We start from the raw sequence: 25138 nt of genomic DNA on the forward strand, positions 1-25138 counted from the left end.
TCCTTGCTTCCCTCTGCTCCCTGGCTGCCGTGACAGGAGCTGCTGTCCTCTCCCAGGCCCTTCCACCAGGCCTTCCTGCCTTGGAGCCAGCCAGTTATAGACTGAAAACATGAGCCAAAATAAACTTCTCCTCCTGTCATTTGTCAGTGTTGGGTATTGAATCCCAGCAATGAAAAAGTGACTAAGACAGAGTCTGACACATAATACATGCTTATTAAATATTTGTTGCATTAATATTAAGCTTGCATTTTCAAATACTACTTTTGTAATATTAGTAATAATTCTCTATATAGTTTAATGGCTTACCAAATGCCTTTAAGGGTAAGGACAAATAGTGCAAGGAATGTAGTTATTATTCGCCCCACTTTTCAGGAAAGGAAACAAGATTTATGAGGTTAACAGACTTGTCTAGGGTGGGGGTGGAGGGACCAGCATTAGAATTCAAAGGCATATATATCCGCATTAAAATTCTGACTGTGAACTTTGCATCACATACCAGCTGTAAACTTTGCATCACATACCAGCTGCTAACCAGATGCTCTGACAGCCCAGTGAAATCCTGGTAGCTAGTGGAAGAGACCAGAGGAAGGAGCAGGAAGGAGCAAAAACCAGGCCTCTGGTGATTTTTCTTTCCTCTGCTGTCTGCCTGCTACCTAAACAGAATCTCTCTGCCTGGCTTGGGGGCTGAGTCCCTCCAGTAAAGCCTGCCTCTCTCAATGACTAGAGGCTGCCGCAGGGTGTCAGTGAGGCCAGGAAAGCATCACCTTCTCGGGAGAAAGATGAGGGGTGGGCTGCAGGGACACGTATCTACACTATTCCACCTGTGCATGCTCACAACTCGACCAGATCTACAGCAAGGCAAACACACCTATCAATAGAGAAGGAACCACTGCACACTCGCTGATGTACACAGACATTATGCACATTCATGGATGTGTGTTTGTACATACTCATGTACATACCTAAACACGCACCCAATTCACAGGCATCCAGCCACTATCAGACATGCTCAGCAGGCTGCAGCCTTCAACATGTGCATGCTTCTGTGCACGCACAGGCCCCGATGCGTGTTTGGACATATGCTCACACATGCTGCCTACTGAACACCTACCTCAGATTCATCACCAGGCTCAAGTACGTGCACACTCAGCCCCCGGGGAAATGTTCTCTTGCTGTAAGCTGTCCATGCCACCACACACCCTCAGACCCACAGCAAGATATGCATACAAGGACCCCCAGAGATGTCTCTCAGGACACACGCATTGTCGCAAAGGCATGGATGTAACACTCACTCTCCTGCATGAAACCTTGGAATACACTGACAAGCTCTACACACAGAGATGCAGGGACACACCCACACTGTCACCAGCCCAGCAAGCTTTCTCCAGACCCATGCAAAATAGCCAGCACAGAGCTGTGGGCCAGCCCACGTGACTGGGAAGGCTCTGGCCCATGACAGGATGGGAAAACTATGCCTGGGGCCAGCGTAGGGCTGCAGCTGCACCCCAGCCACAGGAGGCGGGGACGCAAGAACCACAGAGCGCTTCCTCCGTTGGTCCGGACACCCCTGGATGTGGCTGGGCACTGAAGGTGAGTGTGCTGTGCTGGGTGGGAGCTGGGAGACCAGGAGGTGTTGGGGACATGGGAGGCTGGTTGCGGGAGAGAGAAAATGCTGCGAATGGGCCCTCGCTCTGGGCCAGGGCTGGGCAGCCCTTCTTTGCTGCCTCCAGACATCTGCTACAAGAATATAACGTAAATTAACATTTCTTGAGGCCCTGTGCACCAGGCTCCTGCTGGGTGCTTACTGGCTGGAATAGTAAATAACAGTTCTGCCCTTTACCGGGCACCTGCTAGGTGCCAAACCCTACCAGTCCCTACCTGCAAGCTTTTTCTCTGTCACAAGTCATCCCCATCCAGGAAAGAAGGATGCACAGCCAGGAACCGAACCCTGAGACTTAGGGCCAGTAATCCCAGTTAACGTTCACTGAGTGCGTTATCTCATTTGCTCTTCACAACACTTCTTTAACTACGTTGTACAGATGGACAGACGGAGCTCAAAGGTAATAAAGGACACTCAGAGATTTGCACCAGTTCTTGCCAATTCTCGCTCCTTCCTTGCCCAAACTGCTTGTCTCTAAGGCTTGTCCTAATCTACTGTACTCTTATTTCTCTGTCTTTGCGCTTTGCCACTGCCCCATCCCAGGACCCTGTCTCTCAGCTGAACTGTGGCACTGGCCTCCCAGCCCCATCTTTTAACACCGGAAGTCCTTGTACCCTCTCCTCTGTTTCACTGAGTTCTACCCCCAGCTCCTCTGCTCTCCAAGCACAAACTGATCTCTTGGAACCTTCGGCCTTCTCTTCCTTGGGCTGCCATCCCAGAGACCTTGGGTTTTCACCATGCTGACCGGCAGCAGAATCGGCGACAATGTCCTATACAGGTCAAAGGAAGGCTGATGCCCAATTAGCACTACTAAAAATTCCTATTTCTGCCCTCCCCACCGTATGGGATTATTCCTATTCAATGACACACACGGCTTTCAACTACCAAGTCCGCAGACCCCCACCCATTCAGATCATCATGACTTTCACTATCACACAGCAAGTGCCCTGGTCAAGTGTCTGACTTCTCCCCATCTCCCAGCACTGGCATCACCCTTGCCTGTTTGACAATCCTAAAACTGTAGGGTTACCTTTTGGTATCGTTGTTGTTGCTTTTGGGGGTTTTTTGGCACCGGGGATCGAACTCGGGACCTTGAGCTTGCAAGGCAGGCAGCGGCACCAGTGAGCTAAATCCCCGGCCGTCCCTTTTATTTTAAAGGTTATAAAAGTTGGGGCTGGGGATTTGGCTCAGTGGTTTCTCCGCCTGCTGGGCAAGCACAAGGACCTGAGTTCGATCCCCGGTACCAAAAAAAATTAAAGGTTATAAAAGTACTGGTGCACTTCATGAAAAATTCAGACATTTCAGAAAGGTGAAAAGTAAAAGGCCTCACCCCTCCTCTCAATCTGACAGGTAACCCTTTAACAGATCTTATGTCCTTTCAGAAACCATATATATATATATATATATATATATATATATATATATATATATTTCTTTTGGTTCCAGGGATCGAACTCGGGTCCTTGTGCTTTCGAGGCAGGCACCAGAACCACTGAGCTAAATCCCCAGCCATATATATGTATATTTCTATATGGACAATTAGAAATAATTCTCCATATAGAATTCTTTACATTCCATTCTACAACTGGCTCTTTTCTCTTAACAGGGTACCTTGGCCATGTTTACATATCTGCATAGATGACCTACTTTGTTCTTACAGTGTTTTCATAGTATGTCACTGTACAGGTGAATTGAGATTCTTTTCACAAGTCTAGGATCATCTTCAAAGCTATTCCTGTCCCCATCAGCTGTTCAGTGAGTTCCCTGAGCAGCCGCTTTTTCTCTGCAGATCCTGCCATCCTTTCTTGTCTTGCTGCTCCCTCTCTCATCTGGCCCTGCTGATGGTCACTCTTCCCCAGTCTTCATCACCCGTGCTTCCTGCTCCCAAATGTTCATGGTGGAGTAGGCGACATTCACAACCTCCCCACCCTCCCTCAGAGCCCTGCCAACCTTACTTTGCCTCCTGCATAAATCAGATTTCTGTTAATCAAGCTCAATTCTAGGTTTACTTTTGAAAGGAATTCTATGCTAAATATTTTTTTAAGCCAGTAACCCTTCCCAGATTTATTCACTTTTATAAATACCTACTTCCTTAACACGTACATGACTACCTGTAACTCTTCTGTGGGCAGAGATCACAAGGGACAGGAGCGCTAGGCCCCAAGTTGGCAAACCGAGGTTTCTGGATATGTTTGACCTGTGAAATACATTTTTAATTTTGGGGGGCTATGTTCTCTTCTGCCAAGTGGAGATGACATCAGCCTCTTAGAACTGTAGGTATAATGAAAGGAGATAAAAACATCAAAACATTGAAGGAAGAAGATTCAACATAGATGGAAAACCATAGCTTTTTCCCTGCTAGGTCAGAGGTTGCAAATTCAGATGTCAGCAGGGGCTGTGCACAGTTTGTGCATAATAAACAGGATGGGTGGCATCAGGATGCTAAAGAACAGGCCTCATGTCTTAATCCACTCAGGCTGCCACAAGAGTGCCATAGACGAGGACTGAAACAACGGACCTTTATTTATTTGTTTCTAAGGCCGGACATCCATGATCAAGGTGTTGGCAGATCTGACACCTCTCGCCTTGGCTTGCGGATGGCCATATTCTTCTTACTGTCCCTCTGTATATGTTGGTGTCCTAATCTCCACTTCTTACAGGGCCACAAGCCACATTTGATTAGAGCCTACCCATGGGACTCATTTTACCTTAATTACCTTTTTAAAACTCCCATCTCCAAATATAGTCCCATTCTGAGATTCTAGGGATTAGGACTTCAACAGATGAACTTTGGGGAGATATGATTCACCCCATCACACTCCATCTCAAGGGCCAGCCAGGTGGTAACCTGCCAGAACCAAGGCTCATTTCTGCCAGATCTATCAGGTTTCCAAGAAAATGCGGGAATTTTTACTTTAATAGAAAATCTCCCAGCTGGATATGGTGGCACGTGTTTATAATCCAAGCACTTGGGAGACTAAGGCAGGAATACCATGAATTCAAAGCTGGCCTGAACTGAGGATAGTTTGGGGGAGTGGAGAGAGGTATTGTGTGGATATGGGGAGCCTCTGTACAGATATTCCATCTCTGGACAATGACAGGGTTATAGAACTTGCCTTCTTTTCTTCCAATCCCTGGTAATATCTCTAGACTCAGTTGAGATTTTTGCTTCCTCTGTTGAAATTTTCAAACTGCTCTTCCTTTTCCCATCTGAAAATTAATGCATTCATATACCAGACAGATTATGCTGATGACAATAGTGCTGATGATGCTAATGGCATGTAACACTAACATCGTTGTGCTTCTTTACCCGATTATCTCATCGATCTTGCCAATGCAAAGATTTAGGTAATACTCATCCTTTTTTAAGAATGAGGGACTGGGGCCTGGAGGGGTTAACTATTTTGCTCTTACACAGGGACTAAATACCAACCTGGCAGAGTCTATAACAAGAGCATATACTCTCAATAGCACTTGTCTGATTGCATCTCTGACATAAATATAACTGGAGCACACCGGCCAATAGTGTGGATTCTGGAGTCAGAGTGAATTTAATTGTACCTCTGGGACTAGCTGGGTGGGTGATCTACATAGCAAGATCAAGGCTATCCATGGACTACACAGTGAGACCCTATCTCAAAAAAATTTTTTAAATCCCAAATTTTAATTTGGCAACAATTTCAAATTAAAACAAAAATCTGTGTTTTTGTGATCTGTGATTTGCACAAGGCTATTAATTAACTAGTTGATCACACTTGGTTAGATGCCATTTCCTGGGTAGCAGGATCATATCCAGTATCTTTTTGTTCTTTTTTTTTTTTTTTGGTACCAGGGATCGAACTCGGGACCTTCCGCTTGCAAGGCAGGCACCATAACCACTGAGCTAAATCCCTGGCCCTCAAGTATCTTTTTAATCCCTTACTTACAGACAGTTTTGTACATAGAAATCATAACAAAAAACTGATCACGGGATGACTAGATTTGAGTCTTACCTTTTTTAAAGTCACACCCACCTATAGAAATCCTGCTAAGTACACACTTATGCTGTGCTAGAAAATAGCATGAGCTGATCACACCAAAGCTCGCAAGTGTTCAACTCCTGGAGAAAACCCAGATCTGCCTGTGCGTCCACACTTTCTCCATGACATCCTTTCTCTCTCTGTTCTCACAGTGATTACTGTATCAGAATAACACTGTTACTGAGTGCTTGCTGTGAACTGCTTATTGTAGTTATCTCATTTGCCATTCACCATTACTCTAAAGGGAAATGGGAGTGCTCTATTGACTTAAAGGAGACATTCCTGAAGACCTCAAATAATTCAAAACTCACCTCCTAAAGGATCCCAGGTGTTATTGCTGCATCTAGATGTCCCCCAAAGCCTCATGCAGTCATAGGTGGGCCTTTTTCAGAGGTTGCTGGACCTAGAGTGTGTGACACTGGGATTGAAATGGTAGGCTCAAGGGCACTAGGATTAAGGGTGTGAGTGGATAAAATAGAAAGAACAGAAAGAGCTGTGGTAGTCCCTTGTTGCTTTGCTGCCTTCTGCCCACCATGGACTGTTTCTCCTCTGTGATGCCCCTCTGCCATGCTACCCTGCCTTGGAGCCAGCTGTTTATGGACTGAAACCTCTACAAACTGTGAGCTGCAATAAACCTTTCCTCTTTTAACTTTGGGTGTTGGGTATTTTGTCTCAGCAACAAGATAAATAACTAAGACACCAGGTATGCCTGTTTGCCTATTAGAATAGTGCTACCATGTGGCTATAACATAAATGCGGTCTGTAATTTACAATTCACATTGTCTTCCAGGGTTTTTGTTGTTGTTGTTTTTTGGTACCGGGGATCGAACTCAGGACTTTGCACTTTCAAGGCAGGCTGCAGAACCACTGAGCTAAATCCCCAGCCCTGTCTTCCAGGTTTTTGGCAAATTTCTAGTTTGGGAATTTAGGGTTATTTCTGATTTCACACAGAGTGAAACAACAAATATTTTTATATCATGCTACTTCAAATTCAAATGATTCAAATAAGACTATACAGTTCCCATTTTACAGATAAGCAAGGCTAAGAGAGGTTAAATAACTTACCTAAGGTTGAACAGCTAGAAAATGACTCTTAACCACCACACTAACTCTGTGATCTCTAGGGCTAGACCTGTATCAGATCATTAGTGTCACCCTGAATGTCTATCAAGGCCTGACCAGAAGTGACTTTATCAAAGCCTTCAAGCCAACCCAAGAAATTAAGGAAATGTAGCCTTTTCTCCCCCATGCCCTTCAAAGTTGAGAATTTGTTCTTCTCCTTCAATTCCTGGATCTTCAAGTGTGGTTCCTTCTATACCATTCTAAGGGTTCATCAAGCCCCAAATTTTCTTCCCCTGCCGCCCATCTGGTCCTGGGTGCTCTTTGGGGAATGTGTTAGAGAGAAAAAAAGGGGAGCACAAGTCCTGTCCTGGTCACACAGGTGGACCTGACCGGCTGTCAGTATAACTGTGTAGTTACAGGGCTGATCCTGAACCCGAACAAAGCAGCAACCTCGTCTGTTCTCCTCTAGATCTGCAGTGTCTGGACTCAAAGGTGATAAGAATGAACAACACCTTTACTGGGCATCCATGTGCCAAGCCATGCCATGAGCCACAGACACACTGCACACAATATCCCATTTGGCCCTTGGCCCTTGATGGCATAAGCACTATCACATTGATTCATCTATCTTTGTATTATGTGGCTCAAACACACCAGATGTCTCAAAGATGTAGGGCAAAGGCGACACCCATCCTTGCCTCAGAACAGAAGAAGCAGTATGGGAGCAAAGACCGTCTTCCGGTAGAAGTGACAGAAATACAACTCACACTAACATAAGTGAAACTAGCTAATGCTTTTACACTGCTTGCCATATGCCAGGACTTATTCTAGGAACATTAAATACTCATAATAATCTTCTGTAATTTTAGAGGATAAGGAGGCCAAGGGAAAGAGGATATGTAACTTATAAAATGTCTTAGTCTGTTTTCTGTTGCTATAACAAAATATATGAGGCCAGGTACTTTATAAAAAATAGGGGTTCAAGCCTACCATGGTGGTACACACCTGTAATGCCAGAACTCTGGTAGGCTGAGGCAGTTTGAGCCCAGCCTGAGCAACTTAGCGAATTAGTGAGTTCTTGTCTCAAAAAGGTGGGGGGACTGGGGATGTTGCTCAGCAAGAAGGTTTGCGGTTCAGTCCCTAGTACCACAAGCAAACAGAAAACAGGGTTTTTTTAGCTCATGGTTTTAGAGGCTGGGAAGTCCAAGAGTATGGCAGCAGTCTCTGGTGGGGGCTTCTTCCTATATTGTAACATGTAAAGGGTATCACACGGTGAGATGGAGCAAGAGTGCCAGCTTGGGCTGCCCTTTCTCTTCTTACAAAGCCACTAATGCCATTCCGGGGCCCCACCTCCACGATTTCATCTAACATTAATTACCTCCCAAAGGTGTCACCTTCAACTATCACTAACAACCACTAATGCAAGGATTAAGTGGCCACCACATGAACTTTTGGAGGACACAATGAAGCCGCAGCAAGCACACACAGCTAGTCTGGGGGATTTGAGCTCAGGTAGCTATGCTGAACTGCTCTGTGGCCACTGCATACCTTTCGACCACTTGGAACATGGCCAGTTTGAACTGAGAGCTGCTGCAAGTATAAAATATACCACTGGTTCCAAAGGCTTAGTGTTAATTAAAGAATATAAAATGTCACATTAATAATTTTTGCAATGATTATATGTTAAAATGATATTTGGGATATACAGTATTAGGCTAGAGAACACATTGGAATTCATTTCATCTGGGTTGGTTGGTTTGTTTGGTACTGGGGATAGAACTCAAAACCTTGTGCTTGCCAGGCAGGCACAGCACCATTGAGCTACATCTCCAGCCCTTCATCTGCTTTTTACTATTTAATGAGGTAGTGAGACCATCTGAAATGACTCATGACATTTCCATATTGGCCAGTGGGGCTCAAACCCACTCCCCCACCACCCTGGTCTGGCACGTGGAGGCTGGCCATCTGGAGACACTGCAACCAGGAATCCAAACACCCTCTGGCCTCTTCCTTCCAGCACAGCAGCTGTATCCTTCTCCCTCTCTGCAGTCCTTGTCTCCACATTGCACAAAACAGCTGCCACAGCTGTGGGCAGGTCCAGAGCTTGATGGCTTTGGCTTGCAGACAACTGAAGCTCAGCCTTAAGGCTTCCGGGGGCCCAGAAGGGAGGGCCCCACTGCCACCACATTATATGCTGTGCTTGCTGACTGGAAAGCACTTGGTGTATGTATAGGAAGATCCAATTGTTCAGCTTGAATTCCAAGGCCAGCTTCCTGTGTGCTTTCAGGAATGCTTGCTGAGACAAAGCCTGCAAGATCCTGGCTTCTGAGACCTCTCTTAAGGTCATAATTCTCCTTGGACCTCCTTTTTTTTTTCTCTTTCTTTTTTCAGCAGAGCCAAAAATAGGGAAAGAGAAAGAAAATAGCAGATCAAAGTTTTTCCCTTGAGGCCTTCTACAAGAGGGCTGTACGACTGTTAATCCTCTGCATTTGCACTCTGGATACTGGAGAGTTGCCATATGTACCCCCATCTTGGAATCCCAGGAAAGGGGACACTGAGAGGGCCATGTGTGGAGCTGCAGCCTGCCCTTCGCCTCCAGTCCTCTGTCTCCTTAGCTTTTCAGAGAAACTGGGGAGGGCTGCTTCCAATTTGTTTCTTGGAATTCGGAGAGGCCAGGGTGTTTTCCATTATAGAATCCTTACCCCCATCAAAGTGGATTTTGAGCAAGCTTCATCTGCAAGCAAGCTCTGTCTTTTTCCAACCACCAGCCTTGTCACTTGAAACTCCAAATAGAATTGTCCTGTTGGGTCAGATTTAGGTGTCCTAGTGGGAGGTCAGGACTGCTGTCCCTTAGTTCACCCGAAGTGTGTGGCGATTGATTCCAGTTTTGAACTGGGCTATAACTGTTTGATGTTTTGCTTCCACATTCATTATCTTATTTGTCTCAGAATAGTCCAGTAAGACAAGTGTTCTCATCCTCACTTCTAGGGGAGGAAGTGGAAGTCCAGTTAAGATGAAATGACATTTCACAGTCCCCTGACCAGTCAATTACAAACTATGACTGGGACTAAGGGGCTTCTGAATCCAAGACCGGTTATTTCCCCAGGTCCTCCTCAGTGGCCCAACATAGCTTTGTTGTCCACGAATTTATCAATTTTTTTTTTTTTTGTACTGGGGATTGAGTCCAAGGAGCACTAAGCTACATACCCAGTTGTTTTTTGTGACAAGTTCTCATTAAATTTCCCAAGCTGGCCTTGAACTTGCCTCAGCCTCCTAAATTGCTGGGATTACAGACCACTGTGCCAGGCTGAAATCTGTTATCCTGTTGGTATTTCAGTAATTATAAGAATAACTATTTTGTTCAAGACTATTAACAACTACGTGTTGAGGATGCCATATGTGGGCTGTGCCGGGCTCTGGCGGTACGAGAGAGAGCAACAGCAGAGCCCCCACTTTCCTGGACTTTGCAGGGGGCATAGACAGTTAAGAAATCAAAAGACAAGGGAATACATAACCGCAGATTGGGCCCGGGGCTGTGAAAGGAAGAACAGGTGGTAGGAAAGCATGAGCAGGGTGGGCCTCTCTGAGATGAGAGGAGAACGGAGATTTAAGGATGAAGCCAGAAACTCTGAGGGATTCCAGGGAAGAGGTGAAGACTGAGGGGTTTGGGGGCCAAGTTTTGTCCAGCTACTGAGCATGTACAGTGTCAGACTCCGCGCTAGATACTTTGAGTGCATTACCCCATTCCTCCCACAAACCCCATGGGGTGAGTGCGCCTTTATTTCCATTAGATAGTTGAGGAGTTGGGTTTCCCATGGCTCTTAACCACTGAGTTAAGCGTTGTTTTAAACCACAAATAAAATAATTATTTGAGCATAACTTACATGATGGAATCTCCAAGGAAAGATGATTCAGCACCCAGGCTTAGGAGCCCCATTCAGGGGCCGGACAAGTGTTCCTGGAATCTGTACCAGCAGACCACATTCCCTTGAGAGAACAGGGCCCCCTTTGCCCCTTCTCACATCACAGCAGAGGATCTTGCCAGTGGGTCTGAGACAAAAGTGGGGAAGAAGAAGGCGGCTGGTCCACTGACAGCAGGCTTAGCGCTGCGGCCTCCTGGCTCCTAGAACTGGCTTTCCGAGAACAGGCGCATTGATGAGTCATTAGCTTCTTTACTGAGTGGTAAGAAGCCCAAGTCTGGGCAAATTAAAGCCAGACCTCAGAACTCATCCAAGTGTAGCACCTCATGATTCCGTTTCTGGGTTTTTCCCTTCAGCTAGAAGACTATAATGAAGCCTTCCCTGTCCCACCCACGCCTTTCCACACCCAGAAAAAGGCAATATGGGTAGTTATTTTCTTTAAAGGTAAGCGAAGGCTAGTGCTACTTTCTGATCAATTAAACAACTACCTGTGGAGAACTAAGGTATTCTGCAAGCGTAACCCCTCCCCCAGCCCCAGGGGGTACAGAAGAAAGACCCAGACGCTGTATCTAGGAGGTCAAAGAGGGACAGATTGGGTTGGGTTAGAAACACTCAGGGTAGAAAGAAGTTATTTGAATCAAAATATTGGCACCTTTTTGGAGTTAGGTCACTGGCTTATTTTCTCTTTGTTATGGACTTTTTTGAGGACACACACACACACACACACACACACACACACACACCATGACTTTGAAAATGTAGGCGTGCTGCTTATTCTTTCATTGATTAAGCAAATATTTCTTAAATACTCATTGTGTGCGAGAAAGTTTGAAGCCAGGTGGCCAGCTGAGGCCTGTTCTCAGAAGACTTACATTTTAACAGGAGACTCATGGGAGAGGTAACCAAATAAAGTAAATACTGGCAGGTTGCTGTCAGAGCCAGGAAAAAAACCAAGAGCCGTGACCAAAAGGAGAGCTGCAGGAAAGGAGCATCCCAGAGGACCTGCAGGAAGGGATGTTTAAACTGAAATGCAACGGGATAAACAGCCAGCAGGCCAGAGGGTGGAGGTGCCTGACGTTGGAATGGAGCTGGGCCTGCGGAGGCCTGGGAAGCTACAGGGAGAGAAGAGGGAGGAGCTGAGCGAGGCTGGGCCCAGGTCATTTAGGGCCTTGAAGGCCACATCGGGGTTCCCGTGTTTTCTGTTTGCAGCCAGCAGCTGCTGGGGGCTCTTGGGGAGCCAGGTGGCTGATTTATGTTTCAGCTTCTCTCTTGGGCTCCATGGAGGATGGAAGGGGTTGGGGCAGTGGGCAGAACAGGGGGAAGGCTGTTGTTACAGGATCCACCGAGGGCAGCCATGGTGTGCTCTGCGCACCCCCACCCTTGGGCTCTGGGCACATCATCCTGAACGTTCCACAGGGATGCAGGGGGCCTCACAGGACAGCAGGGTTTCCTGAAGCGTCCATGCACTCAGGGTACCCTAAGAAAGAAAAAGCAGCACATCTACATTTTCAAAGCCATGTCCTGTGTGTGTGTATATAATTATAAAATAAAGCACAAGATATGAAAGAAATTTTTCTATTTCTGTGTGTGGCTTGGCATATGCTTCAAGGTCTCTTCTGTAATTTGGGATTTGGGGAGGGAGAAATCTAAGAAATGCTGACATAATGGAAAGCATGTGGATGCTAGGGGCAGCCAAACTTAAATTCAAATATGACTTCTGCCACCAACTAGTTGTGTAAACATGAGCAAATTAGCCTCTCCGAGTCTGTTTCCTCTTCTATAAAATGGGAAGAAAAAGGAGAAAGAAAAGTACAAAACCAGCAGGGGAAGGGCAAGGTAGCATGGGGTAAGCATAGAACTCAGCGACACTCAGCTGTGGGTTCGGATGCCTCTCCTGCTCCCTGACTGTGTGACCTTGGGAGATCATTTCAATTCCGGGAGCCCCTATCTTGTCCTTTGGAAAATGGGGCAATAAGTGTGCCGCCTTGGTAGGGTTTGTTGTACACTTCGAATAAAGCAAAGCAGGGTCAGAGAGCCTCAAGCAGTGCTGGAGCACTGCAGGTGTGTGATAAAGTCACTTTGTCTCTGTTTCTCCATCTGTAGCTGAAGGGAGTGGAGCCCTCCCCAAGTCTGTGATTCTAAGGTTAAGTCAAAGCCCTGGAAGTAAACCTGTCTGGATTCCATGGGGCCTTGGCTCCCCTCCAACCATCCTGCTCTCCCTTCCCTATTTTCTGTGCCAGGTGGTAGGGCGTGGGGTGGGGGTACAGCACAGGCTGAGACAGGACTCTGTAGAGCCTTGTTTTTCTTGGACCTGCCCGGGAGGAAGGATACCTCCTCCCTCTCCCTCAGGATTTGGAGACGTTCTAGTCTAGTCTCCAAAACAGCTCCTGGCTCCAGGTGCTGGGTCTCTTCTGGGGCTGCAGACCTCACTGCCCCAGTTCTGAGAAAGCCCTTCCTCCTTGTTGGGTCCCAGTGCTGCACCCCCACTCTGCTCTGGCTAGGGCATGATCCAGCCAGCTGTGGCCATGGGGTTCCCTTTCGGGCCAAAGTGGCTCAGTGAAGCCTGGGGTGTAGCTCAGTGGTAGAGCACTGGCCTAGCATGGCAAGACCCTGGGTTCTGCCCGCAGCACTGCCAAGAAAAAAAGTCTTTATGGGGGGGGGTACTCCCTCTCAGGATTTTCTCTGCCTCCCACCTGCTTCCTTCTTCCCTCTCTCCTGCCTTGAAAATGCACTTCCTACTGTGGGAGGCCCAGATGTGCTGCAGCTCTCAAGTGATGCCAACCAGTTTTCATCTCCCAAGTAGAAAAGGGAAAGAGATGGCTAATCCTAGGGCCTGGAGAGTGTGTAGATCACAGTTTTCTGAAAGCACCTCTCATTCATCTAGCACTTCCATGATGCTTGCCATACCTGCCCACCACCTCTTCTATTATTTATGCAACCTACTGTGAGCAAATAGGATGCTAGAAATACAATAAATGCAATCAAACTGCAACTTTAAATCCCTAGCACCACCAACACACCCCCACCTCTCCCAGCAACTTTACTTCTGCTCCTCTCTGTGTCTTTATTACATTTAGCCAGTGAGGAGCCTCCAGTGAGCGGGCCAGGGGGATGTGCTCCTTCCAGCTCCCTCAGCCAAGTGTAAAGCTAGCAAGGTCATCTGCTCCCTTTCTCAGCTCACCTCTTTGCAAGCTGAAGGGAGGCCGGGTAAGGGGACAGTGAGAAGGTTTCTGGTCTGTGTCTCTAGCCTGGCAGGCCTACAAAGTTGCCCATCCCATGGAGGTTCTCCTCCTGGGCCCCGTTGATACAGGAAATGAAATATGAAAATGTTACACTTCCCAACCAGTTAAGATGCCTGTTACGCTGAGTTTGTGCTCTCTAAAACTGAAGGATGAATTCTAGGAACAACAGAGGTTAAGAGTAGAAAGATATTTATTGACAGGGTAGCTTCTGGGAGGCAGGAGGTGTCCCCAGTGGGTAGCCGTGGTCCCCCACTTTACAGGGGAGTTTTATAGAGCAAAACCTACATGAGTGCAGTGTAGGTTCAGCTATGATTAACCAATAAGGTTACGGGTACAGTCACGTAGGTAACAGTGATCCAATGGGAAACAAGTCGTGTAACAAGTGTGCATGGAAAGAACAAAGACCTGGAAATGATGGGTCTGGGGGCCTTGGTCACCCACCAGGGTGGCTGAAGTCTCTCTGGACTTCATTAGGCCCGCTGTTGGTCTTTCTAGGAAGTATACAGGCCTGGTCATTTGGTCCTTATCTTGAGGCCTGGTCTCCAGCAGATGTGTCTCCGGCCACAGCTGTGACGTGTTTCACCTCTGTCCTGACTCTCTCGAGGACCCAGCCCTCTCTGACTGCCTGGAAAATTTCTCTAACTTAGCTGTCTGTAATGCTGTGACTGTAACACCTGTGATGCAGATCGTACATATTTGCTTCTCTCTGGCAAGTCCAGGCTTCCCCCTCAGCTGTGGCCTCGTGGTCCATCTCTCTTGGTTAGCATTATCGTGTTGCTCGGTTTCCACCAGGATCCTTTGGCCCAGGTGGAGTCCCGCTGCGGGACATCTTGTCCTTCTGTGTACCGGGAAGGCTAAAGGCAGTCAGGCCCTTCTCACAGAGCAGCGGCACACTGTCTCTTCCTCCTCCCACCCAGGCAGCTACACAGCCTCTCACCCAGCTTCCTCCTGCAGGCCTCAGGCCCTGGCCCACAGCTGCCCACTGCCTGACCACGCCCCCGTAGGACACGGGCATCACACAGCACACCCCAATAAACCAAACTCCCAGCAGGCACCAATCAAGCTGCTTCTGTATCTGTAAATACTTTCTGCCCATGCTAGGAGGAGCTTTTTATATCTCTCTTGGTTCTGGATGCTGCAGCACTTACGAATTGTTATTTGCTCTAATAAACTCTGCTAAATTAAAAAATACACACATACACAAACACACACTCACTTTCCATCCTCTTCCTTGCTTTTTCACACCTTCTGTACATATACTGTATCTACGTACTAAACATCCTATGGATTTTATTTATTGCCTTTCTCGGCACAAAATGTGAAGTCCAAGAGGGACTTTTGACTCCATGCTCCACAGTTGTGTTCTCAAAAGGACAGTGCCTGGCCCTTAGTAGGCCCTGGGTGAATAAATGAACCCCTGTGTTCAGGGGGAGGAAAGGGTACACACAGCCACACATGTGCGTGCTGTTTGATGGAGATATTAGGAAGGAGTATAGAGATATGAAACACACACTATCCCCATGCTGAGGCTTTTCCCTCATGCTTTAATTGGGATTGAAAAAATTGGAAATAAAATAGCTTTGAAACTATGTGACGCAATTGCATTTAAAGCAGTGCCTGGTAGTGCTTAAGTCATTTCTACCTGGCCAGTGGTTATCTCTGTGACATTTACCTAAAGAAGCCCTCTGAGGACATGAAAAGGCAAGCGCCTTGCTCTAAGTCACACCACTGTTGGCCACAGAGCTCCAGCTGCAGTAGACCTGAGTGGCCAGGAGGGGAGGGACGTCAGCCTACTTCCCAGCCTGCCTTCCCACAGGCAGCCCAAAAGTGTGCCCAGCTCCCAGCACTGGAGGCAAAGCAGGGTCAGAAGCAAGGGAAGGCTAAAGGCCCAGGATAGAGATGTGGGCTCCAACACTGAAGCAACGTCCCTATCCTGCCACCAGCATCACAGCTGCCCACCAGCACCCTAAGAGCTCTGACTCCGTTGCCAAAGGCTGTGTGGGAAGAGCAACGCCAGCAATGCTTCTTATCTGGAAAGAGAGGAAAGACTGGAGATTCGGCATCAGAGTTAGAAGGGAATTTAGGGTCAGACCCCGTGGTCTAGTAGTTCTCAAAGTGCAGTCCACAGACCAGATCAGCAGCGTCACTTAAAACTTACTAGGCAATAAAATGACACAATTAGGATAGGATTGGCAAGGTAGAAGCAAAATCTTTATATGTAGATGAAATGATCATCTACAGAGAAAATACTAAGAAATCTCTAGGAGCCCTTAGAACTTGTATTTGAATTTACTAGGATTAGAAAACACAAGGTATATATAAAAATTCAGGTCTGTGTATACTTGCTATAAATGAAGAATTGGATATTGAAATTAAAAGTTATGTAGGAGTACAAAGTACCTAGAAAAGTTAAAAAAGAAAAAACAGTGTTGGAAGACATTTAGTACCTAATTTTAAGACTTCTTCTAAAGCTACAGTAATCAAGGCAGTGTTGGTGTAAGGAAAGACATATAGATCATTGGAATAAAACAAAGAATCTAGAAATAGAACTACACATATATGGTCCACTGAGTTTTGAAAGATTATTTAACATTAACATTTTATAGAATATAAACTCCATTCAAGAGCCGAGGAAGAGATAGTGTTTTCACCAAACGGCACTAGAACACCTGGTATCCGTATATAAAAAATTAACCTCAACCCTTTATTTCCATACATGAAAATAACTTGAAGGGATCTATGAACCTAAATATGAAAGTCTAAAAGTATAAAACTTTAAGCAGAAATTATAAGGGAAAATGTTTATGAATTCAGGGTAGGCAAGAACTACCTAGGATACAAAAGACATGATGTATAAAAGAGGGTACTTCTTAGAAGTTGTTAAATTTATTTCAAAAACGATTTTTGTAATATGCTTTCTATATCCTTTTAAATTCTGTAAAATCTGTGGTAATGTCTCCTAGATCTTGATATTGTAATTTAAAAAATCTATAATTGATATTGTGTAACAGGAAGAAAAGGTCTAAAGGAGCAGGGGAAGTGGGAGGGGTAGGGGAAACGAAAGAAGGGAAAAGAAAAAATATGAGAAAAGGAAAAAATGGAAACAAAGTCTTTGCAAATAGGGAAGGGTGGAGGGGGTGAAGGGAAGGCAGGGGAAGGGGAAAAAATAAGAACCAAGATACTGATGTAATGGTACAAGATCCCAATGATGAATGTAACTGTATTGTATACCTAAAATGTACCAATAAACTTAATGGGGGAAAAAAAAAACTTACTAGGAAAGTAAATGATTCAGTCTCACCCCAGAACTCAAAAATTTGAGGTGAGACCCAAACATGTTTTTTGGCAGTGCTGGGGATCAAACCCAGGGCCTCAGGCATGCTAGGCAGCACTCTACACCTCCAGCCTCATTTGTAGTTTAATAAGCCCTCCAGGTAAATCTGATGTACACTCAAGTTTGGGAACCACTGCTCTAGTCCAGCTCCTTGTTGTTCAGATCAGAGGATCAGAGAGGAGAGAGGACTAGCCTAAGGCCACCAGACAAGTTACCACTTCCCGGCTCCACCCCATGCCAAGAAGTCACTCCTGGAATGAATGCTCTTCTCCCTGGTTTCATTCTAGCAGGAAAGGATGTTGACTGAAAAGCAACAGAGACAGTTTGTTGAGAGGTCTTAGGCAAGTCATTTATTTCTGCACAGTGTAGAGGCAGGGAAGAGATCGTTTCAGTCCAGAACACACAGATCTTAGAGCCACTGTGCTCCTGCTGCCACCAGCGTTAAGGACACAGTCTAGCCTGGGACCAGAGAGCACAAGCTCAGATCCAGATGGCCCGGATCAAAGCCCCAGCCCTGCCCTCTGCTAACTGCATGACATACTCCCACTGCTCATCTGCTCCAAGTCTCCACCTCCTCCCCTGCCTGTGCCATTAGAGTATAGTGACGAAGGAGAGGTCTTAGCATGTGCCTTGCCTGCCTGCCAGTGTCATTCAGGGGGTGGTTTACCTTCTCTCAGTCACTGCATCCTCCCTTCTCCACATCTGAGTCTCCATGAGAAGCAGCCAAGGTGCAAATCATCACCTATACTTCAAGTATTTCCATCCTTGTAACTCTCAGTTCACACCGTATGTTTGAAAGAAACCACAGGTCATTTCTCTCCTCCAGAGCTCCTCCCAGTCATCAGCCCCGGGACAGGGAGCTCTGTCTCCCTTCCAGCCATTTGAGTAGATGACAGTCTGGTGATGAGTGTCCCACCCCCGGGAACCCTCCAAAGTGTCCTCTGGGTATGACTCAGCTCATCCTAGTATGTCCCCAAGATGTGATAACACTCTGTCAAGCTGTCTCTAGGTGGTGTGTGAAAGAGCAAGGGACAGAAACACAATGGAGCTGCCCCAGCTACCACTGCCACCTCCTCCTCCTCCTCCTCCTCCTCCTCCTCCTCCTCCTCCTCCTCCTCCTCCAGACGCCCTCAGACGCCTGGAAGGCCAGCGCCATGGCCACACTCACCTGCCACAGCTCTCTTGCTCCCACAGGCGACCACGATGATCCCCTGGGTGCTCCTGGCCTGTGCCCTCCCCTGCGCCGCTGACCCGATGCTTGCTGCCTTCACTCTCAGAGACTTCCAGAAGGGCTCCCCTCAACTGGTCTGCAGCCTGCCTGGCCCCCAGGGCCCCCCAGGCCCCCCAGGAGCCCCAGGGCCCTCAGGAATGGTGGGAAGGATGGGCTTTCCTGGCAAAGACGGCCAGGATGGCCAGGACGGGGACCGGGGTGAGAGCGGCGAGGAAGGTAAGAGGCCCACACCTACCCTCCTGTTCCCACCTGTGGTTGACAGCAGCCAGCCCACAGGGGGCTCCTGAAGCTACTAAAGCCCTATTAATCCCGGTCTTCATTAACCAAATTGCTGACTCTTTATAAACAGGACAATATATTCCCAAAGGAAAAGAGGATATCAAGTCTCATATTCCTGCCTCTGCTATACCTCTGAATTCTAAGTGACTGAGCAAATCTCCTGAAATATTATTCAGAACTCCTTTGGCTGCAAGTGACAGAAACCCAATTTATAGCCTCACATGGAATTTACTGGAGCTGAGCCTCAGGATTGGCTAAGGGAAGGAGCTTACTATATATCACTGCCAGGGTTTGCTTCTCTGTGTGTTTGCTTTCTCCTCTCAGAGGCTGGGGGTTCTTAAGTGGCAAGGTGGGTTCCAGACCATATCTTCTCAGCTTTATCCACACAGCACATCCTGAATGCCTAACCCTCCTGGGCCACACCTGGATCCTGGATAAGTGCACTTTGATCACAGAGATGAAATGCCGCCATTTGCAGGCCTGGGTCATGTGCCACCCCTAGGTTTTTGTGAATGGGTGTTGAAGGTGATTGCTCATATGACTGACAGCCTCACTGGGACCCCCTAAAGTAGAAAAGTAGCTCCCGAAGAAAGGGTGCCAAGCAGATAGTGGGCAGATTGGATACCGAGGCCCTTTCAGCTTTATATTCCTCATATTTCTGAATGTTTACCCAGAATTTTAGTGTTAACTTTCCCAAATGTGCATTTTAATCAATAGAGAAATCAAATATTAAATATGGTGCTGGGGATTGAGCCTAGGATCTTATGAATACATGCTAAGCATGTGCTCTACCATTGAGCTACACCCCCAGCCCAATGGTACCTCTTACTTGCATGGTATTATAACACTGCCAAAGCACTTTTGAGTAAGTTACTCATCTGATTGTTAATACCATCCTGAAAGGAGATACTCTTATCAGCCCATGTCACAAATGAGGAAACTGAGTGTCAAGGTGATTGACAACAGCCTGTCAGAGCTGCAAGAATTTGAACTTTGGGGGCCAGGGATTTAGCTCAGTGGCACCACACATACTTGGCAAGCGGAAGGTCCGGAGTTCAATCTCTGGTACCAAAAAAAAAAAAAAGAACTTGAACTTTGGGAACAAACTTGGATACTGATTTTGGCGAATGCCTTATCTTCCCGCCAAGCCTCAGTTCCCCCCTCTCTGGCCAGGGATAGTAACGGCATCCGCCTCCCTGGGCTGAGGTGAAGGTGAAGCAGAATACCATGGGAAACACTAGTCTCTGAGTGGGCACAGTACATATTAGTCACTCCTTAGTTGAATTCCTGAGCTCCAGATCCAGGCTTCTTCCTGCCACACCAAACTAGCACTCCCAAGTACCTCATTCCCAGATGAATCCCTGAGAGGAAAGACAGTGGCTTGGACTAAAGGTCTTGCCAGGTGCTAGGTGTGGCAGCACTCCATTCCCGACCAGCGGGGTGGGTCCAGGTCCAGGCTTGTGCTCCGACCCGGTCAGCTAAACATCCCTGAGAGTCACTTGCCTGTGGCTCCTACAGGTCTGCTGTGGCCACTTTCCCGGTGATCGGGAGGGAGGAGGGTGTAGGCTTGGGCTGCTTTTGGCCATCCGTCCTGCCACGCCATGAGTCCCTCCTGGGGAAGGCAGGCTGGGAGACAGAGATGGACAGTCCTGACCTGAGGAACCCAGGCGAAGTTGGGATCTTGTCTGACCTCTCTCCCACTGTGTGGTGACACAGCAAATCCATCTGCAGAAGGTCTTGAAAAGTAAATTCAGTGTTTCCTAAAGAGTTTTAAAAAGGAATCAAGAAAGAAGCAGGCCAGGGATTTAGGGTGGTTCTGCCGCCTGCCTTGAAAGTGCAAGGTCCCTAGTTGATCCCGGGTACCAAAAAAAAAAAGACCTGTCTCAAAAAAAAAAAAAAAGCTATGCATGGTGGTGCTTACTTATAATCCCTGCACTTGGGAGGCTGAGGTAAGAGGATTCCAGAAACTTCAAGACCAGCCTGGGCTACCTAGTGAGTTCAAGACCAGCCTGAACCACATACTGAGACCCTGTCTAAATAATTAAATAAATAAATCTGTTTTTTAAAAAAATGGAAGCCCAACACGAAAATTGAAAATCGTGGTAGACCTTCTTTGTCTATGTGTCTTCTGGGAAAACACCCAAGCGATGAGATTGTCTCTACTCCTCCTCTGCTCTACTCCTCTTCTCCCGTCTTGCTTTTTTCATTTTATCAAGGAACAGCTTTGTAACTTTCTTCTTTTTTTATTCTTTTTCTGTTTTCTCCTCTTTGGTGCTGGAGCTGGAACCCAAGGCCTCACTTATGCCCTGAACATCTTCTACTCTTGAGCTACAATTCTAGGCCCCCTTCTTTTTTTATTTATTTATTTTTATGTTTTGGTTTTTGAGACAGGATCTTGCTCTGTAGTCCAGGCTGGCCTCAAACTTGCAATCTTCCTGCCTCCTGAATACAAGATTACAGGCATCCACCACCACACCTGGCTTAATACAAAAACAGTCTCCTTATATTACTTTCAAACAAAGCAGAAGTCCTGCTTAGCCACTCTCTCCCGTCTTCCTCCTCACACTTTAGATGTAAGCACTGTTAATTGATTAGCTGTATATCCTTCCTGGCTTTTCTCATAGGTACTTAATACCACCTATATCATTTCTAGGGATCTAACAATACTGAGCATCACTGGGCACTTGATCTAAGCAATCTGTTCCTGAAAATTGGATTTTCACTGAGAAAATGTTACTTGGAAATCTATTTCCCAATTATTTAAAATAGAAAAAAAGGGCCAGGGATTTAGCTCAGTGGTTCTGGCACCTGCCTCGAAAGCACAAGGTCCCAGAGTTCGATCCACGGTACTAAATAAATAAATAAAATTAAATAGAAAAAAATGTAAATGTATTACATGTTAACTCTAAACTCTAAAACACGGTGAGATGTTTACCTGTGTACATATAACAAAGCACCTCATCGAGATATAAATCGCCTGAAACATTTCCTCCTTGATCACTGTCTCAGTCCTGTTCTTATTGCCGGACATAATACCTACAGGAGAGGTTTACCGTGGCTCACGGCCACAGTCCATGGCTGCCCTAAGGCAGACAGAACTCGTAGAAAGGCAGAGCAGACGGGAGGAGCCTGGCAGGTCACACCCCAGTGACCCTTCACTCCAGCAGGCCCCACCTCCCAGAAGCACTGGACAAACCAGCGGATGAACCCACTGGATGAGTATCGCACCCCAAGATCCACTCACCTTCCAAAAGCCCTGCCTCTGAGCACATGAGGCTCTGGGGACTGTCTAGATCTAAACCAGAACAACCACGCGATTCGTGTGGCTATCACGGACAGTTGCCTGGTGTCCAGTGACGCTAGGGTGCCCAGCAGCAGCAGCAACCCTCAGAAGCAGGCCTGGACGGACCTGCTGCTTGCTCAGACCTCTACACTCAATTCCGCCATTCTGCCAGTGGGACTGTGTTTAGATTTAACTCAGATCTTTATTCATTTTTTAAAAATGTGTTGTATGGAGCAATCATAAATCCAAATGTTTCCAATATAATCATTGGCCCAAAACGCTGCGCTGAGAGAAACATATATTTTGTAAAATATTAATATTAAAAACCAAGAGGGACCTGGCGAAAGTCACTGCTGGGGGAAATGGCCTGCAGGGCATGCAGCTCATATTTAGCTGCAATTCCCCCAAGCCAGGCCTTGTCCTGTGCATCTGAATGGGTATGGAACATTTAGCACTGTGGCTTTCCTTTAAAATTAAAGATTCTGCCACTGGGCTTTTCCTCTTAGCAAATTCTAGGGACAGTTTCATATAGGACACATAAATACAACTCAGTTTTTAAATGTCTATATAGAATTCTACAGTATGGATGGGCCATAATTTGCTAAACATTTCCTTGTGGAAGGGCATTTGTTTGTTTCTATTTTTTTCTGCTCTTATCAGCAATGCTACAATAAAACCTTTGTGTGTGTGTGGACAGAGCCCCTGTGCACCAGGCAGGGATTTGACTAAAGTCAGTGTTTTGAGGCCAAGAGGCTTCTTTCAATTATCTTCTCAACCCGTGGCCCTAACAGTCCACTGAACGATTGATCTAGCAGACAAACCAGGCTCTTCTTTAGGAGTATGGAAAGGAAAGAATGTGAATTGTTGTACTGCTCTTTTTACCCTGCTCTACAGTGGTTCTGGAAGGCATTACCATAAGACCAGGAAAGTACCCCAGGTTATACCATCAGGATTTGCCCCATTTCTATTTCTATTTCCATTTTCTCTCTCTCCAAGGCCTTGCTATGTAGCCCAGCTGGATGCAAATTTGCACTCCTTCCTGCTCAGGCTCCTGAGTGCTGGGATTGTAGACATACCTCCACCACTTCCAGCTAAGACATGCTCCATTTTTCTGTCACTCCAAAGCCCTCTTGTTCTTTCCATGTCCCATGGGCTCCTACTACAAGGGGGAAAAGCCAAGGCCCACAGCTTCTGCCTGGGCGCATGAGGGAGCCTCCATAACTCCTGCTGCTCTGTCTTCCAGGTCCACCTGGCCGGACAGGTAACCGGGGAAAGCAAGGACCAAAGGGCAAAGCTGGGGCCATTGGGCTGGCTGGCCCTCGTGGTCCCAAGGGGGTCATTGGGATCCCTGGGAAGCATGGCACGCCAGGCAAGAAGGGGCCCAAGGGCAAGAAGGGGGATCCAGGCCTGCCGGGCCCCTGCAGCTGTGGCAGTGCCCGGGCCAAGTCAGCTTTCTCAGTGGCGGTGACCAAAAGCTACCCGAGGGAGAGAATGCCCATCAAGTTTGACAAGATCCTGATGAACGAGGGCGGCCACTACAACTCATCTAGCGGCAAGTTCATCTGTGGCGTGCCCGGGGTCTACTACTTCACCTACGACATCACACTGGCCAACAAGCACCTGGCCATCGGCCTCGTGCACAACGGCCAGTACCGCATCCGGACCTTTGACGCCAACACCGGCAACCACGATGTGGCCTCAGGCTCCACCATCCTGGCCCTCAAGCAGGGTGACGAGGTCTGGCTGCAGATCTTCTACTCGGAGCAGAATGGGCTCTTCTATGACCCCTACTGGACCGACAGCCTCTTCACAGGCTTCCTCATCTATGCCGACCAGGACAACCCCAACGAGCTATAGACTGGCCCCGGGGGCCCTCCGAGCAGGGACCAGGCTTCTGGACTTGTGCTTACAGAGCAAGACCCCCAAACTGTGGCTGGGGCAGAGAGTCTCAGAGGCTTCCATCCTCAGGCTGACCTCCTTTGCTGCTTTAAATTTTTTTCCATCATTAAATCCAAGTGTTTTTATTCATCTGTTTATCTGTCCACTCAGTGTCTGCCGAATAGCAAGCACTGGCTACACCTATCTGCAAGTGACAGCGGTGGGCAAGATGGGAGACAGTTTACAAATAAGCAGCCAGCACAGTGCCAGGGTAGAATGGACGTGCCATGGTTGAGAGTAGTAGAAATAACAAGAGACAGGGAAGAGACTGACATTTTTCTAAGGGTTCATCTTTTTAAGTTTATCTATATAGAGTCCACAATTTTAAGTAGAAAGCTTAATGAATGTGTATTTAAGTGCACACCTTGTAACCACCCCATAGATCAAGCATCAGCCTCTGCCTTCCTCTCCAAACGTGCTCAGGCTCCTCCAAGTCCTTACATGTGCTCCTGCACTTACACTCAGGTTACATCCTGAAAAACCCACTGTAAGCTGAACAGGCCACAAGCCAAACACACACAGCCTACAGAGAGTCCATCATACCTTAGCAACACAACACACCCTAGAGTATAAATTGTTCACCCTCTGCCACTGTACAGCTTAGATTGAAAAGGTTGAAATTCAAAAGACAGTTTCAGGCCCGGGATTTAGCTCAGTGGTTTCACAGCCTGCTGCGCAAGGACCCAAGTTCAATCCCCGGTACCAAAAAAAAAAAAAAAAAAAGACAGTTGCTACTGAATGCATACTGCTTTTTGTCAGTACCGGGAATCAAACTCGGGACCTTGGACTTGGCAGACAGGTATGGCACCACTGAGTTAAATCCCTGGCCCTGCATATTGCTTTTGTACCAGCATAAAGTAAAAAAATAAAAAATAAAAAAATAATCACAAGTTGAATCTTGAATCATCATAAGTCTGGAGCCATCTGTATCAAGAGATTTTTTGGGCCAGGGATTTAGCTCAGTGGTTCTGCCGCCTGCCTTGATCCCTGGGGATCAAACTCAGGTCCTTGGGCTTTAGGGGCAAATGTGGCACCACTGAGCTAAATCCCCAGCCCAAGGAGATTTATTTTTAAACTGATCCCCAGAGCAAGACATAGAGCAGAAGCAAAGTACTGGGAAGAGGGGTCCCCTGGCAAAAGAGCTGCAAGTATAAAGCCCTCCACCCAAGG

General features: G+C 47.0%; 1 protein-coding gene across 1 annotated transcript; it reads left to right on the forward strand.

Annotated features, from left to right (window-relative positions):
- Nucleotides 1-1414: 1414 nt before the first annotated feature.
- Nucleotides 1415-24058, forward strand: C1qtnf2 (C1q and TNF related 2). Its single transcript, XM_004836451.3, has 3 exons — nucleotides 1415-1590; nucleotides 18432-18684; nucleotides 23274-24058. Exons 1-3 carry the CDS (start codon nucleotides 1453-1455, stop codon nucleotides 23885-23887), a joined length of 1005 nt encoding a protein of 334 aa, XP_004836508.3. The 5' UTR covers nucleotides 1415-1452; the 3' UTR covers nucleotides 23888-24058.
- Nucleotides 24059-25138: the final 1080 nt, after the last annotated feature.

Source organism: Heterocephalus glaber, unplaced genomic scaffold, assembly GCF_053883595.1.
Source record: "Heterocephalus glaber isolate CG9 unplaced genomic scaffold, H.glaber_assembly_v1.0 deba00001606, whole genome shotgun sequence".
Taxonomy (NCBI): Eukaryota; Metazoa; Chordata; class Mammalia; order Rodentia; family Bathyergidae; genus Heterocephalus; species Heterocephalus glaber.